This window comes from Dermochelys coriacea, chromosome 2, assembly GCF_009764565.3.
Source record: "Dermochelys coriacea isolate rDerCor1 chromosome 2, rDerCor1.pri.v4, whole genome shotgun sequence".
In the NCBI taxonomy this organism is placed as follows: Eukaryota; Metazoa; Chordata; order Testudines; family Dermochelyidae; genus Dermochelys; species Dermochelys coriacea.
This window is the reverse complement of record NC_050069.1, coordinates 184,236,673-184,251,314: the sequence shown is the minus strand read 5'-3', so window position 1 is coordinate 184,251,314 and position 14,642 is coordinate 184,236,673. Positions and strand designations below refer to the sequence as shown.

Sequence of the window (14,642 nt, the reverse complement as noted above, 5' to 3'; positions counted from 1 at the left end):
CCCAGAGATTATAGCTATGTGAGAGTAGATAAAATTGGAGATGTAAACTTGATCGTTGCCCTTTATTAAATAAAATAGGCTTAAATATTTGCAGTATCTTCTTTTCCCCTCCAGAAATTTCTAATCACTGCTGCTAGTTGCAATTTTAGAATTAAGATAGCCCCAGTGTGTTCTATTTTATCTCTTGTTGAAAGAGCAGATACTGTGAAAACATTTAGCTATGCTGAACAGCCACCATCACTCCATCCCAACCTCAGTTTCTTTCAGACATACAATTTCTCTGATCCTAATACCTTTTTTTCTTGCCTATGCTCTCAGCTTTATGTTGTTTGGCGCAACTCTGCACTTTCCATTGCCATACTGTTAATTGTTTTAAGTATGGAGATGGTCCTCTCATCAGAGAAGACAAGTTGCTTTGGAATGTGAGGAAAAAATGGAGAGTAGGGCTTGGGCAAAATTTATTTACTGGCATACAGAGACATAGCCACGAAGTGTACATCATAGTTTATGATTTGCAATCTTGCCTAGAGTTTAGTCTTGGTAAATTGTTATCATTAAATCTTTGCTCTCATTTTTCTCCCGTATACAAACTGTTGCCAAATCCTGTCCATTGTTGTTGGTTTTTTTGTTTTTTGTTAACATCTCTAAAATATATTCTTTCCTTTCCATCTCTGCAGCTAATGCATAGTCCATTCCTTGGTTATCTCTGGTCTAGATTACTGTAACCTGTCTCTTTCTGGCTTCCAGTTTGTCACCGTGCCTCACTGCACTCTGTTCACAATGCTGCTACCAAAAAAAAAAAAATGCTTTTGTTGTGTGTGACAGGGTGGGTGAGGTAATATCTTTTATTGGACCAACTTCTGTTGGTGAGAGAGACAAGCTTTCAAGCCACACAGAGCTCTTGTGCAGGCCTGGGAAAGGTACTAAGTGCCTCACACCTAAGTGCACGGTGGAACAGATAGATTAACATAAGTACAGTAAAATCTGTTTTATGTGACATGTTGGGGGAATGTAAGCCAGTAAGTGAAAAATGCTGGTTAACTAAGAGGGAGGGAGTTTGGGTGTGGGGCTGGGGGATGGGGCATGGGCTCTGGGAGGGAGTTTGGGTGTGGGAGGGGACTCGGGACAGCGGATTGCGATGTGGGAGGGGGTGCTGGATGTGGCGGGGGGGTACTCACTTCAGGCCGCTCACTGCAAGCGGCGACCTGTCCCGGCTGCTCCTAGGTCAAGACATGGTTAAGCAGCTGCTAAGCAGCTCTGCCTGCTGCTGCCCCCTCAGCTCCCATTGGCTGCAGTTCCCAGCCAATCATAGAATCACAGGATTGGAAGGGACCTCAAGAGGTCATCTAGTCCAGTCCCCTGCACTTATGGCAGTACTAAGTATTATCTAGACCATTCCTGACAGGTGTTTGTCTAACCTGTTCTTAAAAATCCCCAATGATGGAGATTCTACCACCTCCCTAGGCAATTTATTCCAGTGTTTAACCACTCTGACAGTTAGGAAGTTTTTCCTAATGTCCAACTTAAACCTCCCTTGCTGCTATTTAAGCCCATTGCTTCTTGTTCTATCCTCAGAGGTTAAGAAAAACAATTTTTCTCCCTCCTTGTAACAACTTTTTATGTACTTGAAAACTGTTATCATGGCCACTCTGAGTCTTCTCTTTTCCAGACTAAACAAACGCAGTTTTTTCAATCTTCCCTCATAGGTCATGTTTTCTAGACCATTAATCATTTTTGTTGCTCTTCTCTGGACTTTCTCCAATTTGTCCACATCTTTCTTGAAATGTGGCATCCAGCACTGGACACAATATTCAAGTTGAGGCCTAATCAGCGCGGAGTAGAGCGGAAGAATTATTTCTTATGTCTTACTTTCAACACTCCTGCTAATACATACCAGAATGATGCCTGCTTTTTTTGCAACAGCATTACACTGTTGACTCATATTTAGCTTATGGTCCACTATGACCCCCAGATCCCTTTCCAGTACTCCTTCCTAGGCAGTCATTTCCCATTTTGTATGTGTGCAACTGATTTGTTTCTTCCTAAATGGAGTACTTTGCATTTGTCCTGATTGAATTTCATCCTTTTTACTTCAGACCATTTCTCCAGTTTGTCCAGATCATTTTGAATTTTAATCCTATCCTCCAAAGCACTTGCAAACCCTCCAAACTTGGTATCATCCACAAACTTTAAGTGTACTCTCTATACCATTATCTAAATCATTGATGAAGATATTGAACAGAACTAGACCCAGAACTGATCCCTGCAAGACCCCACTCATTATGCCCTTCCAGCATGACTGAATCACTGATAACTACTCCCTGGGAACGGTTTTCCAACCAGTTTTGCACCGACCTTATTGTAGCTCCATCTAGATTGCATTTCCCTAGTTTGTTTATGAGATGGTCATGTGAAACAATATCAAAAGCTTTACTAAAGTCAAGATATAACTAGCACGTGGGGTGGGGTCAGCGCACAGAGCTGCCTGCCACGCCTCCACCTAGGAGCAGCCGGGACAGGTTGCCACTTGCAGGGAGCCGCCCAAGGTGAGTGGCCCCCGAATCTGGCACCCCCTACCCTCTCCCACGCCCCAATCCCCTGTCCCGAGCTCTCTCCCATACCCAAACTCCCTCCCAGAGTCTGTGCCCCACACCCCCTTCCAAACCGCACCACTCTGCCAGCCCCGCGCCAACCAGACTATAAACCGGAATTTCAATGAAGATCAGAAATGCTGGTTTATAGAGCTTTTCGGTTGCTGAAGTGCCAGATAACACAGCTTTTACTGTAGTTAGCGCATGTTCTGAGGGACCATTCAGGGTGGAGTGCCCATTAACACTTCCGCAGTCATAGAAGAAAAAGGGGGTGGCGGGTTAGTGGGTTACATATTGTAATACAGATTGTTCTGTGTGTCAGGCTTTGTCTACACTGGACTTTCGTTGGTAAAACTTTTGTCTTCGGGGTGTGGAAAAGCACCTCCCTCCGCGAATAGCAAGAGTTTTACCGACGAAAAGCACTGGCGTGAACGGCGCTTTGTCAGCAAGAGAGCTCATTGGAGATGAAAGTTTTTTGTTGGTGGGAGAGCTCTCTCCTGCCAACAAAGAGCGGCTACACTGCGCATCTTTTAGCAGCACGGCTGTAGCGGCACAGCTGAGTTGCTAAAAGGTGCATAGCGTAGACATAGCCTCAGTCCATTCTTGGAATCCTTTCATGGGTTTTCTCTTGTCTTTTATACCAATTTCAGGCTTCAAGTTCTGCACACCTCTGTCCCTGACTACATAGGACTGGAAGGGACCTCCTGGTCCCCCAATATTGCAGCCAACACCATCATATAATCCCATTCTTAACTCTTTTTTTTTTTTTCCTTATTCCTGAACCCAGCCAACCTCACTTCCTTTACATGGACAGTTCCTTTCCTCTCTCTTAACTGCTTCTATTTTACTCCTCTGAATCAAGTATCCATGCATTTTTCCCTGCTGCCCCTTACACTAGGAGCATCCTCTTACTGTGCACAAGTCAGCTAAACTCTATTTATTGAAATCTCTCCTTAAAACATCTTTGTGAAGCCACTAAGTAGTAATCTACTGTACTTTGTCAGCATTATAGTACAACAAATACACACAAATGCCATACCACTCTGAGATGTTGACCTCCATCTGACCTAGGGTTGCCAACTGTCCAGGAGTGTCCTGGAGTCCCCAGGAATTAAAGGTTAAGCTTTAATTGAAGATTGTCATGTGATAAAACCTCCAGGAATACATCCAACCAAAACTGGCGTCCCTAATCTGGCTATCCAATGTGGTTTGTATATGAAGTAGTCTCTCTTATATTGCAAATCCACATGGTAGAGACGATTTTCAAAAGTATATAAATGACTTAAGCCAGGTCTACACTACAGACCTACACTGGTATAAATACATCGCTCAGAGGTATGAAATATCCACACCCCTAGGCGATGCAGTTATACCATCTTAATTTCCGCCCCCACCCCCGTGTAGACAGTGCTATGTCTACAGGAGAGTTTCTTCCCTTGATATAGCTATCACCTCTCAGGGAGGTGGATTAACTAGCCAGTGGGAGAAGCTCTCAGGCGATGTCTTCACTGCAGTGTTAATTCAAGCATAGATAACTTGATTTAATTCCTCTCAGTAAGCCTACTTCAGCCACACTGCAAATTAACACGAAGTACACAGACTCATTGGATTGCAGAGTGATTGTGTTAGCAGCTGATGTGTTTCACCAACCCTAGCTGTAGACTGTGTCCCCTTACAGGTTAGTCAGCTTGAATTAAAATCACCACCACACTCAAGCTAAAGGGTTTTGTGTGTAGACAGAACTTAAGTTATAACGTGAGTTAATGCTGCAGTGAAGACAAGCCCTTACAAGTATAAGTGTGTTTTCAAAAGTGACTTAAGCTGTTAGGAGCCTAAATCTTATTGAAAGTCAATGGGACTTAGGCTTCTAAGTTACTTAAGTGCTTTTTAAAATTTCACTCCATGTCTCCGTTTTGTAACGTGCCAAGCGTATTGGTTAGAGCTGGGTGGGAATTTTCCATCAGAATGGCTTCCTGAAGGAAAATGCCCTTTTTGCAAAATCAAAATTTTCTCTGGGAAATTTCAGTTTTTTTGAAAATCTATTTTTATTTGGGAAAATCAAAACGATTACACATCAGCTGCCTGCCTGGAAGGCTCTTGTCAACTTTATTTTCTGTCTTCCAGGCAGGAAGCTCGCAAGCCAAATGCAATCTTTTTATTTAAAAAAAAGTTTCTATCCTGTGGAAAACTTTGAGGTTTTTACTTTTTGTTTGGAAAAAGGACAGCTTTTTTCTGATCCTTAAATTTTCAATGGGACAAAAATTCCATTTTCCAGTCAGATCTAATATTGATAGTACTCAGTACTGTTAAACTGTACACTCCTGGTGATATTTACCATATTGATAAAATGCTTTGTATTTACTGGCCATCTTTATTGGAGGCAGATTAATAGTTTGTAACATTTTGAATGCTGCTGAGAAGTAAACAAGTGATTTATGGGCATGACCATTAATTAAGATGACAAGCTAAAATCATCAAGAAGTTCTGGAACAGAAGATTCGCAATCTTTTTTTCTAAGCGAGAGATGTTCCTTTAACAAAATGGAAATAGTTTTACTTAATGTATAGTCTGATTTATACTGCACTGTCCTATAACTGCATCTTTATTGACATCTTAATTGTTGGAATTGTAATATGTATGACAGACAATTTTAGACTTCCAGGATACTCACTCTGGTGCAAAGCATGGGATTTACTGCTGTGTACATCTTGCCCTCTTCCTCCCCTCCCCCCCCCCCCCCCAAAAAAAAAAAAAAGGTCAGGGCTAGTAGCTAAGGGTGTGCACTGCTACACAAAGGACCTTGAGACTTTTATTCTGCTTTTCAAGCCAGGAAAAGTATTTTGAAACTCGTAATAAGGATGATCTGTTTCACTGCTACACAGTGATGTTGCTTGTCTTTTCAGTCTTTGGTAAGTATGACAACAGTTGCTACTATAGATATACTTAATCCTTTCTCAGCACAAAAGTTTCTCAAACTTTGTTGCATGACCCCGGGGGGGCGGAGAGGGGGCGGCAAAGCCGAAGCCTGAGCACCTCCACCCGGGACAGGCGGGCCAAAGCCCAAGGGCTTCAGCCCCAGGCAAGGGGCCTGTAGCCTGAGTCCTGCTGCCGAGTGATGAAGCCCACGCCCTACTGCCCGGGACAATGGGGCTGGGGCTTGGGCTTCAGCCCTGGGCAGTGGGGCTCGGGCTTTGGCTTCGGCCCTGCATCCCAACAAGTCTAACGCCAGTCCTGAGGACCCCATTAAAACAGGTCGTGACCCACGTTGGGGTTCCGACCCACAGTTTGAGTACTGCTGAACTAGATACCTCTTGAGGTCTCTTCCATCCCTAGACTTCTATGATTTTATTGGGCAGAAATTTGAGGAGCCCTATGGAGTGCCCAGAATGAAAGGGTGTAAAATCTTTAGGAACTTCAGTCGCACCAAGACAACCAACTATGGTGTGGTCACCACTTTCGAGGGGGAAGGGTTATTTTTATGTCCCTTCTGGATTTAATGGAGAAAAGGGGAGATTGATTTAGACCTCTTTTGAGCAAAAAATTAAGATGACTTTGCTTGGGATCTCAATACATTTATCCTTGAAAAGTAGGAGTCACTATGTGTTCTCAAAAAGAAAAGGAGGACTTGTGGTACCTTAGAGACTAACAAATTTATTTGAGCATAAGCTTTCGTGAGCTACAGCTCACTTCATCGGATGCAACATCCGATGAAGTGAGCTGTAGCTCACGAAAGCTTATGCTCAAATAAATTTTAGTCTCTAAGATGCCACAAGTCCTCCTTTTCTTTTTGTGAATACAGACTAACACGGCTGCTACTCTGAAATCTGTCACTATGAGTTCTGGGGCTGAAGAGTACTGGTAATCATAAAGTAGAATGTATTTTTATTTTTTCTTACATAGAACTGTAAAACACTTTACAGTTAAAACCACTTCCATGTAAAGGTTTGATGACTCTCAAGAGGATGAACTACATTCAAAGATGGGATGGAGGAAAAGGGCTCAGTTTCAAATTCAGTAAAGATTTAAGTAGATATTATTCTTATGCTTATCTGCAAAGTGCTCAGCACACATTTAGTGATGCATAAATAAAAAGACTATTACAATAGGAAAGGAAAGAAATGCAGTAATGGGGCAAGGGAAAGATACAGAGGTTTAGTTGTCAATTGTATACTGGAGCAAACAGATTTGATTGCATGGCTTGATGGGTAATACTTCAATAATTCATAGACAAAGCCTGGAGCTTTGTAAGTGGTGCAGAAAAGGAAAACCCCTTTCCCCTCAGCAAAAAGTCATTGGGATGGAATAGAAGAGACTGATACTGGAGAAGCAGAATGCTCAAGTGGAGAAATGGGCTATATGGTCAGAAAAGCAAGGGAAAGGAAAGATAGAGAGCACTGAAAACGAAGATGGCAATTTTAAATTAATTCAGTGGATAGGGAGTCACGCAGTCTGAAAGGAGGTCAGATGGTCTCACTACCTGAATCAAAAATCGCTTGACCACAGCATTAGGACCTCAGTCAATTTCCAAGAACAGAGATTTAGTACAACCTTAGAGAGAATTAAAATATTGGAGACAAGACGTGATTAAGCCCTGGTCATTGCCAATAAATTGAAGATAGAATATAGAAAGTTTTGTTTGCATGGCATGTCTCTTTCACAAAATCTCTATTTGCTTAAATTCATCTACCTACTGTACACCTTCTGAAGTATTGAATATCATTTGAATGCCTTTTTTCTACTCATTAAAGATGTATAATTCTTACTAAAAATTTTCAAAAAGCTAACTAATTGTTTTTGTGTTTGACAATTGAAGTTTTGCCGGTATTATCTGATAAGTCCCTAATGTCATTCCTCATTTTCAGGGTAATATAAATTGAGTAGTCCTAATCTCAGTGAGAGTTTCAGTGAGAGCTTTTGCATTTCAAGTTGATTATTTTCCTCTCTATATGAAGCTGAGCTATATTTTAAGTGCTTTTTGTCTAATCCGGTGAGAAGGTTTTAAGTGTTTAGACATTAACTGTGTAGTATGTAAATTTAATGCAATTATTTTTCATTCTGAAGGCTCGTGAAGAAGAAATGACAGCAAAAGTAAATGAGCTGCAAACACAGCTGGAGGAATTGCAGAAGAAATACAAACAAAAGCTGGCCGATGAGGAGAATAGGCACAGGGAAGAAGTGAGCTGACATTAATATTTATACTTTTTAACTTTAGGCATTAGTGTCACAGTTTTCATGAGACCTTGTAGTAGCTGTTAATTGACCTGGGTTCTATTTATATATCAGGTTTTGGCTTTCTTATGCAATTCTGAATTCTTTGACCAATCTGTTTTGCTGCAAGTTGTGCAATATTTAATTTGATCTTGTTTTAATAGTTTGCTTATTGGTTGTTTTTCCCCTCTGCTCCTTTGTTTTTAAACATTGACTTTACACTGGAAGCGCTTGTAACTTGTTCTAGAGGATGCAAAATAGCCCATTTTGATTATATGAAATTTGGAATTGTAATGTGTGCATAGGAGCAATAGTCTGGTTCTGTTTCAAAGTGACTGTGTAAATACAATCATTGTATCCTAGTTATAAATACTTGCAGAATAAGGATAGGATTTTTAAAGGAACCTGAGGTAGTTAAGTGTCCTAATGCCATTGAAGTTCAATAGAGTCTGGGCTCCTAACTCCCCTAGGCTCTTTTGAAAATCGCCGCTGAATTCTTTTCTGATATGTATACAAACTTCATGTTCATCTCTCCAATCTGATGTCACATGAACTTTTCATTTACACACATATTGATACGTATTTGTTCATTCATTAGTTATTTGCTGATGCATTGAGAATGAATCTTCATTGCATAGTTGTTGTCTTGATGGAGAAATGCTACAATTGTTTGTACAGATGACACTTGATGATGATCTATTCCCATTCAGATGAAGACATTTTAAGGTCACTGATGATGATTTTTGTTTTCATGTGTCGGATTAATATTTGTAATGCCTTCCTTTTGGGAGGTAAAGGGAGCTCCATTTATTTTGCAGATATTTAGTTATTAGGACACCATTCTCACACTCCCTGACCCAAAGAATTGTGTGGCTGTCAGATGTATGTGGTGGGAATGGTTTTCCCCCATTTGTTTTAAAAGTTGTTTTGCTGTTTGCCTTTGTTTTTCTTCCCAGCTCTTTTCACTTTCGAATTGCTTTCCTAGGAAACTAGCTTTGCAGTTTACCTAATGCAATGGTGCATCTTTGCAACATTGAGGGGTTGGGTAGGCAAACTGTGCAGTGCCAGTGGGCCACATATATTTACATAAATTCACATGAATTGTGTACACATTTGCATAAATTTAAGTGGACATTTTGTCAGCTTTATACTCCCCAGGATGCATTTAGAATAAATAGAACCTGTATAAGTAAAATATTTGATGACGCTTACTACCCTTCATTTTCTCTTGCTCTTTCTGTTCTTATCCGTATTCTTCCATTTTTCCTTTTTGCTATTTTTTTCTGCTAAGTTAACAAAACTGTTCAATCTTCAGTTCAAGTAAGTTAAAGCTACTCCTTTTTAGGAATTAATATTTGTTCGCTGTTGTTTCTTCACATCCTTCTAATTTATAAATGGCTTTCTTGTAACACTTCCTACTAGGTAAATGTAGATCTAAACCAAAGCTTGCACATAGTATAATTAGTTTTAAAGTAAGTATAATATTTTTGCCAGAGCATTTGTTTTTATTCTGTGACATGACAGATTAAAATAATTATTCACCAATAGCCAACATCGAAAATTTTCAACTGGGGCATTTGAAATTTTTAGAAATGAACTGTAACAGAAAAGAGGAGGTGCCTGTTCAAGCAGGCTCCTGCTCCTGTTGAATTTGAGCTCCATAGGGAACACACATTCCCCAGAAGCACATTTTTTATGGAATGCAGAAGGGGAACTTCTCACCTGCAATCTGAAAGCTAAGGAATCTTGTCTTGCTGAGGGACTCATGAAAGCAGCTGTTTCCTTTCTGCACTCCATCCTAGGGCACGATAGAAAACCTTATGTACTAACTATGTAAAGATCATCTAGTGTCCTCTGTATATTTCCACTCTTGGGGATGTACTGATAAGTGGAGCTGAGACATGGAAAGCTTCTGGTAGAAGTTCCTTTTACGGCTAGTCTACACTGGCAATGCTAAAGCGCTGCCGCAGCAGCACTTTACTGTGCCTTGTGTAGTCACAGCAGAGCACTGGGAGAGAGCTCTCCCAGCACTCTTTAAAAAAAAAAAAAAAAAATCTCCATGAGAGGCGTAGCTCCCAGCGCTGGTGCACTGACGCTTTACAGCGCTGAAACTTGCTGCGCTCAGGGGAGTGTTTTTTTCACACCCTCAAGCGAGAAAATTGCAGCACTGTGAAGTGCCAGAGTAGACAAGCCCTTAGATGCGCCTCTCCCACCCTCACCCTGAGTGTATGCGCACATTCTGACAGCATGGCTATAAAAGAGGATGTGGTGCCTATTGCTGCCTTAGTTCCTTTCACCTGCAGCAGTGAAAGAACATGAATCTCTCCAGAACTTGCAGATCCGTAGCAATATAAGTGCCTTTTTAGATTAGTTATTGTTAAAAAGTTTTATAGTTAGAGTTTTATTTTGGAGTAGGAATACTTACTGGTTCTTTTTGGCGGATACCAGTGCAAAGCAACATGTTCTTAAGAGGTGTCTTTCAGACCATCTGATGTGCATGTTTGGTGTCTGAAATGACTAGATGAAAGTCATTCCATGGCACGCTGTACTATCTGCAGCACATTTACTCCTTAGGCCAAAAGGAATGACCAAATTGACTTCAGGCCCTTCCGTTACAAGAGGCTTTGTTGGTCAAGCCACTGGGATCCAATAATTCCAAGGGATCTGAAAGAAAGGATAGGAGAGCAGAAAAAATACAATTTTAAGTGGAAAAGATTGGTTGTGTGGATGTCTGAATATTGACCCTTGTTCAGCTCCCATGCAACTTATTTTAGAATATTTACTATGCTTGAAAGCACTGGGTTTGTCTGTCTCCTCCATTAAGATCCACTTAGCAACAATAGCAGAGTTTGTCACACTCATTAATGGAAAATCCATTTTTCGCATATGTTGCTGAAAAACTTGTTAAAAAGCTTATTGAATTTGGATCTGCAAGTATGGGACACTGCACTTCCGTGAAATTAGAACTTCCAATTTTAATGCAACTTATGTTTCCCCTGTTTGAATCTCTAGTGAGCTGCTCTTTGTTGCATCTTCTGTGAAGACAGCTCTTATGATAGCAATCACTTGTGCTAGAAGGGTTAGTGATCTACGTACCTTAATGGCAGACCCACATTATACTGCTTTTTATAAGGACATGATGATTCTTAGACTGCATCCCAGATTCTGTCCTAAAGTGATATTGGAGTTTCATGTAAATCAAAGTATTAATTTACCAGTATTCTTTCCAAAACCTCATACTCCTGTAGGTTATGTTCCTTGGATACAGAGAGAGCCCTCTTACGGTATCTGGCTACAACTAAAAACTTCAGTTCCTCTCCTGAGTTATATATCTCATATGTGGGTGACGCTGAAGTTCAAACCCTTTCAGCACAGTCTTTGTCTGGATGGGTTAGACAGTGTATTGAAGAGTGTTATAGAGAGACTTCACTCTCTCCTCTTGTTCATCTTAGAGCCCATTCTATTAGAGCGATGGCTGCATCTGTAGCATGCATTAAACATATTTCCCTTACTGAAACATGCAAAGCTACTATGTGGATTTTGATTCACACTTTTATGAAACATTATGCATTGGATTTGGCAGTCAGATCTGGCACACGGTTTGGCAGTGGTGCGCCCGTCATTCTTTAATTAGGACTGATTCTCCCTGCATCCATCTTATGTACGCCTTGCCAAACTTCCTAAGAGTGGGAATATGCAGAGGGGGCCTTTGGAGAAGAAACCAAGGTTACTTATTTGTATGAGTATTTGCACTCCCTGCCTGCCTTCTCCACTCTTGCGGAGTCCTAATTTCAGTATTGCTTGGAATTCCATTTTAGCAGTGGAAGGAACTGAGGTAGCAGTGGGTGCCACATCCCCTATTAGAACCAGGCCCTCAGAACGTGCTGAAACAGTGGTGGTGGATGGTCGGAGGGGCACCGGGGCGCTCTGATGGATATGGCTATCAATAGGTTTCATCCTTTCAGCTGCACATTCTGGCGCATCCCCCGAGACTGTGAATATGCATCTTGAAGAACTCCAGTTACAAGTAACCAACCTTCAGTTTCATATATTGCCCTGATTTACCCTTTCAAGATCTGTATTTTAAAAATTACAATACATTTCACACAAATGTGTTGACACACAGTTAAGGTTGCTGACATTTTAATATAACTCAATATGCAAAATGTATAACTAATACAGCATTATCAATTTAAAAAAAACCTAAGCATTTAAAAAAATTGGAAGTAACCACCTCAGATAATTTGCATATCTACATAAATGTACGACTTTCAAAGGTAACAATATTTTGGATAAGGAAGCTACTGTCATATGAAAATTTACCTTGCATGTTTCCAGTAACACCCTGAGTAACTCTAAGCCAAAAGACATAATTTAATTTAAATAATTAGATATAAATATATCAATAGCATTTGTATATAAAGTATATAGTATTCTCAGTAAAGTTAACCGCAATTAGAATTTCTTTCAGCTGTATTCTATGAGCATTCAGTTACCATTATTACACAATATCTGTTTTGTAGAGATTGGACGTATTAGCTTCTTAACTTAATTTTAATGTAAAGGTGAATTGGCCATAGCTGAATGAATTGGTTATACGCCTTCCAATGTTATTCAAAGCGTAACTTGCATTACTCATTCTAGATACATGTAACAGTGATGAAGTACATTTACAGGACTTTATTTTAAAATTTGAGTATATACATAATTTTGTTATTTTGATCCTAATTGCTGTCAGCAGTCAAAAACACAAAAAGTCCTGATTAGGTGACTGATTAATCCTTAATCGACTGCTACTATCTCTTAACGTCTGTGTATTATTGTCCAGTGTACTTCTCCATGCTGGCATGAATTCTTTTCGAAAGATATTGTTGTAGTTTTATATTTTATATCTAAAGATGCAAATGACAAACATTTTGTTTAATTGTATCTTTTTTTGTTCCAGTTAACAATAACAGAGCTTCAGGTAAGGTTTGAATTTCATTAGTTCATTGTGCTATCTTGATGATTATATTGTGCTCCTCAGTGGCTTGTGATTAGAAGTGCTGTTTTTAGGATTGCATATATTCACTGATGAAAGGGGGGAAAAAGAAGTTGAACAAGAAAAAAATGTACTTGCAATGCAAAAATGTGCAGTGTATGTACAGTATTTGATTGCTTGATGAATCCCATATGTGGCTTTTCTTTCAGATACAGCTAGCACAGAAGACAACTCTTGTCAATGATTCAAAGTTGAAAGAGCAGGAGTTCATGGAGCAGGTAGGGGTCTTGTTTGAATAAGAAGAAATAGTGTTCATAAAGTCATAGAGTTGAAACTCAGAAGGGACCACCAGATTATCCAGTCTGACCTCCTGTACCTCACAGGCTACCACCAGCGCCACACACACACTAAACCCACCAACCGAAATTAAATCAAAGTATTACAGCCTGCAGCTAGCTAAACTATCATGTGCCACAGGCAGACAGTAGTGGGGACTGCGGTGCACCACTGCTTGAGGCCCCTGCAGTGGCAGGGAATTGATTAAATAAGAACTCGGATAAGTCTGGCAAGTGACCCACACATAGTGCATCAGAGAAAGGTGAACCCCCTACCCTTCCAAAGTCTCTGCCAATCTGATCTGGGGAAGATTCCTTCCTGACCCCACATACGGTGATCAGTTGGACCCTGAGCAGGAACCAGTCAGATAAACATTTGAGAGGGAATGCTTGGAAGAACCTCAGAGTACTGGCCCACCCCATCTAGTGTCCCATCTCAAGCCATGGCAATTTATTCTTTTTTTCTCTCCCACAAAAGAGCTAAATACTGTTTAACAGCTAGCCTTAAAATATAATTTTCATAGTTTTGTACTCTTTAACCCCTGAATAGTCCAGTATGGAAAGAGTTTTTAGTGTTTTCTGTCTACACAAACAAAAAAAGCATCCCACTTACATGAATGGTTGAGATGTTCATGTTGCATATCTGAAAGTCATTTCAGTTATGTTTAATTTTAATTGTTTATATTCATCACTTGTCCTTTTGTGATTGTTTAGATTCATATACTGAAAGACCGGTTGAAAAATTATGAGAAAAATGTATATGTCACAGCTGTTGGATCACCATACAGAGGTAAGGAAAACATATTTCACCATGTAGTAAATAAAATAGTCCTTTAAAGGAAATGGTCACACTTCACAAAGTTTGAAAATGTTATATTAATCTTTTTTTTTCTAATGTGACATTCATTAACTGCATAATGGCTGTGCAAGATCCTGTGAGATTCACTACGGAATCTTGCTCACATTTTGTCCTATTAGAGTTTACTAGAGCTGTCACATGATTCCATGAACATTTTGTGATAGTTATATTTATTGTATCACCACTATAAGAGCTTTGTAACCTCTCTACCAGAGCTTTTGAGAGCTTTATGTCTCTCTACAGTCAGGAATAAACAGAACAAAAAAGTACAGCAATCAGTGAAACACAAAAAGTTAAAAGTATTTGATTGTAAATCTATATCTGATTATGGGGTGGCATTTTATTATTTAGCCCTATACACGTGCATGATGCAGTGCAGTCAGTAAACCATAGCCGTGTCTCAGGAATCTCTTAGGTTACTTTGGACAGATAAAATACTGTGGTAAATGGGGAAATATCTGTTGTTTTGAATGAATATGGTGCATGCCTTTGTGTTTGTGTTGTTACTTACTATGAGGTTGTTAAAGTAACCAAGCAGGAAAGGTAAAATAATGGTCTAGGTATGGAGCGTCCCAACTAATGCTTACATGTAATAGCCAGGTTTATAGTGGTGAAGAGATGAATGTTTGCCCCAGCCCAGGTGACAGCTGTTTTACCAAGGCTGAGAA

General features: G+C 40.0%; 1 protein-coding gene across 1 annotated transcript in view; it reads left to right on the top strand.

Annotated features, from left to right (window-relative positions):
• The window catches only part of GOLGA4 (golgin A4), a 103,321-nt gene that overhangs the window by 68,731 nt on the left and 19,948 nt on the right, over window positions 1-14,642 (top strand). Inside the window, 4 exon segments of the mRNA XM_043508800.1 lie at window positions 7,653-7,766; window positions 12,745-12,765; window positions 12,990-13,058; window positions 13,830-13,905. Coding sequence (XP_043364735.1) covers window positions 7,653-7,766; window positions 12,745-12,765; window positions 12,990-13,058; window positions 13,830-13,905 — 280 coding nt within the window.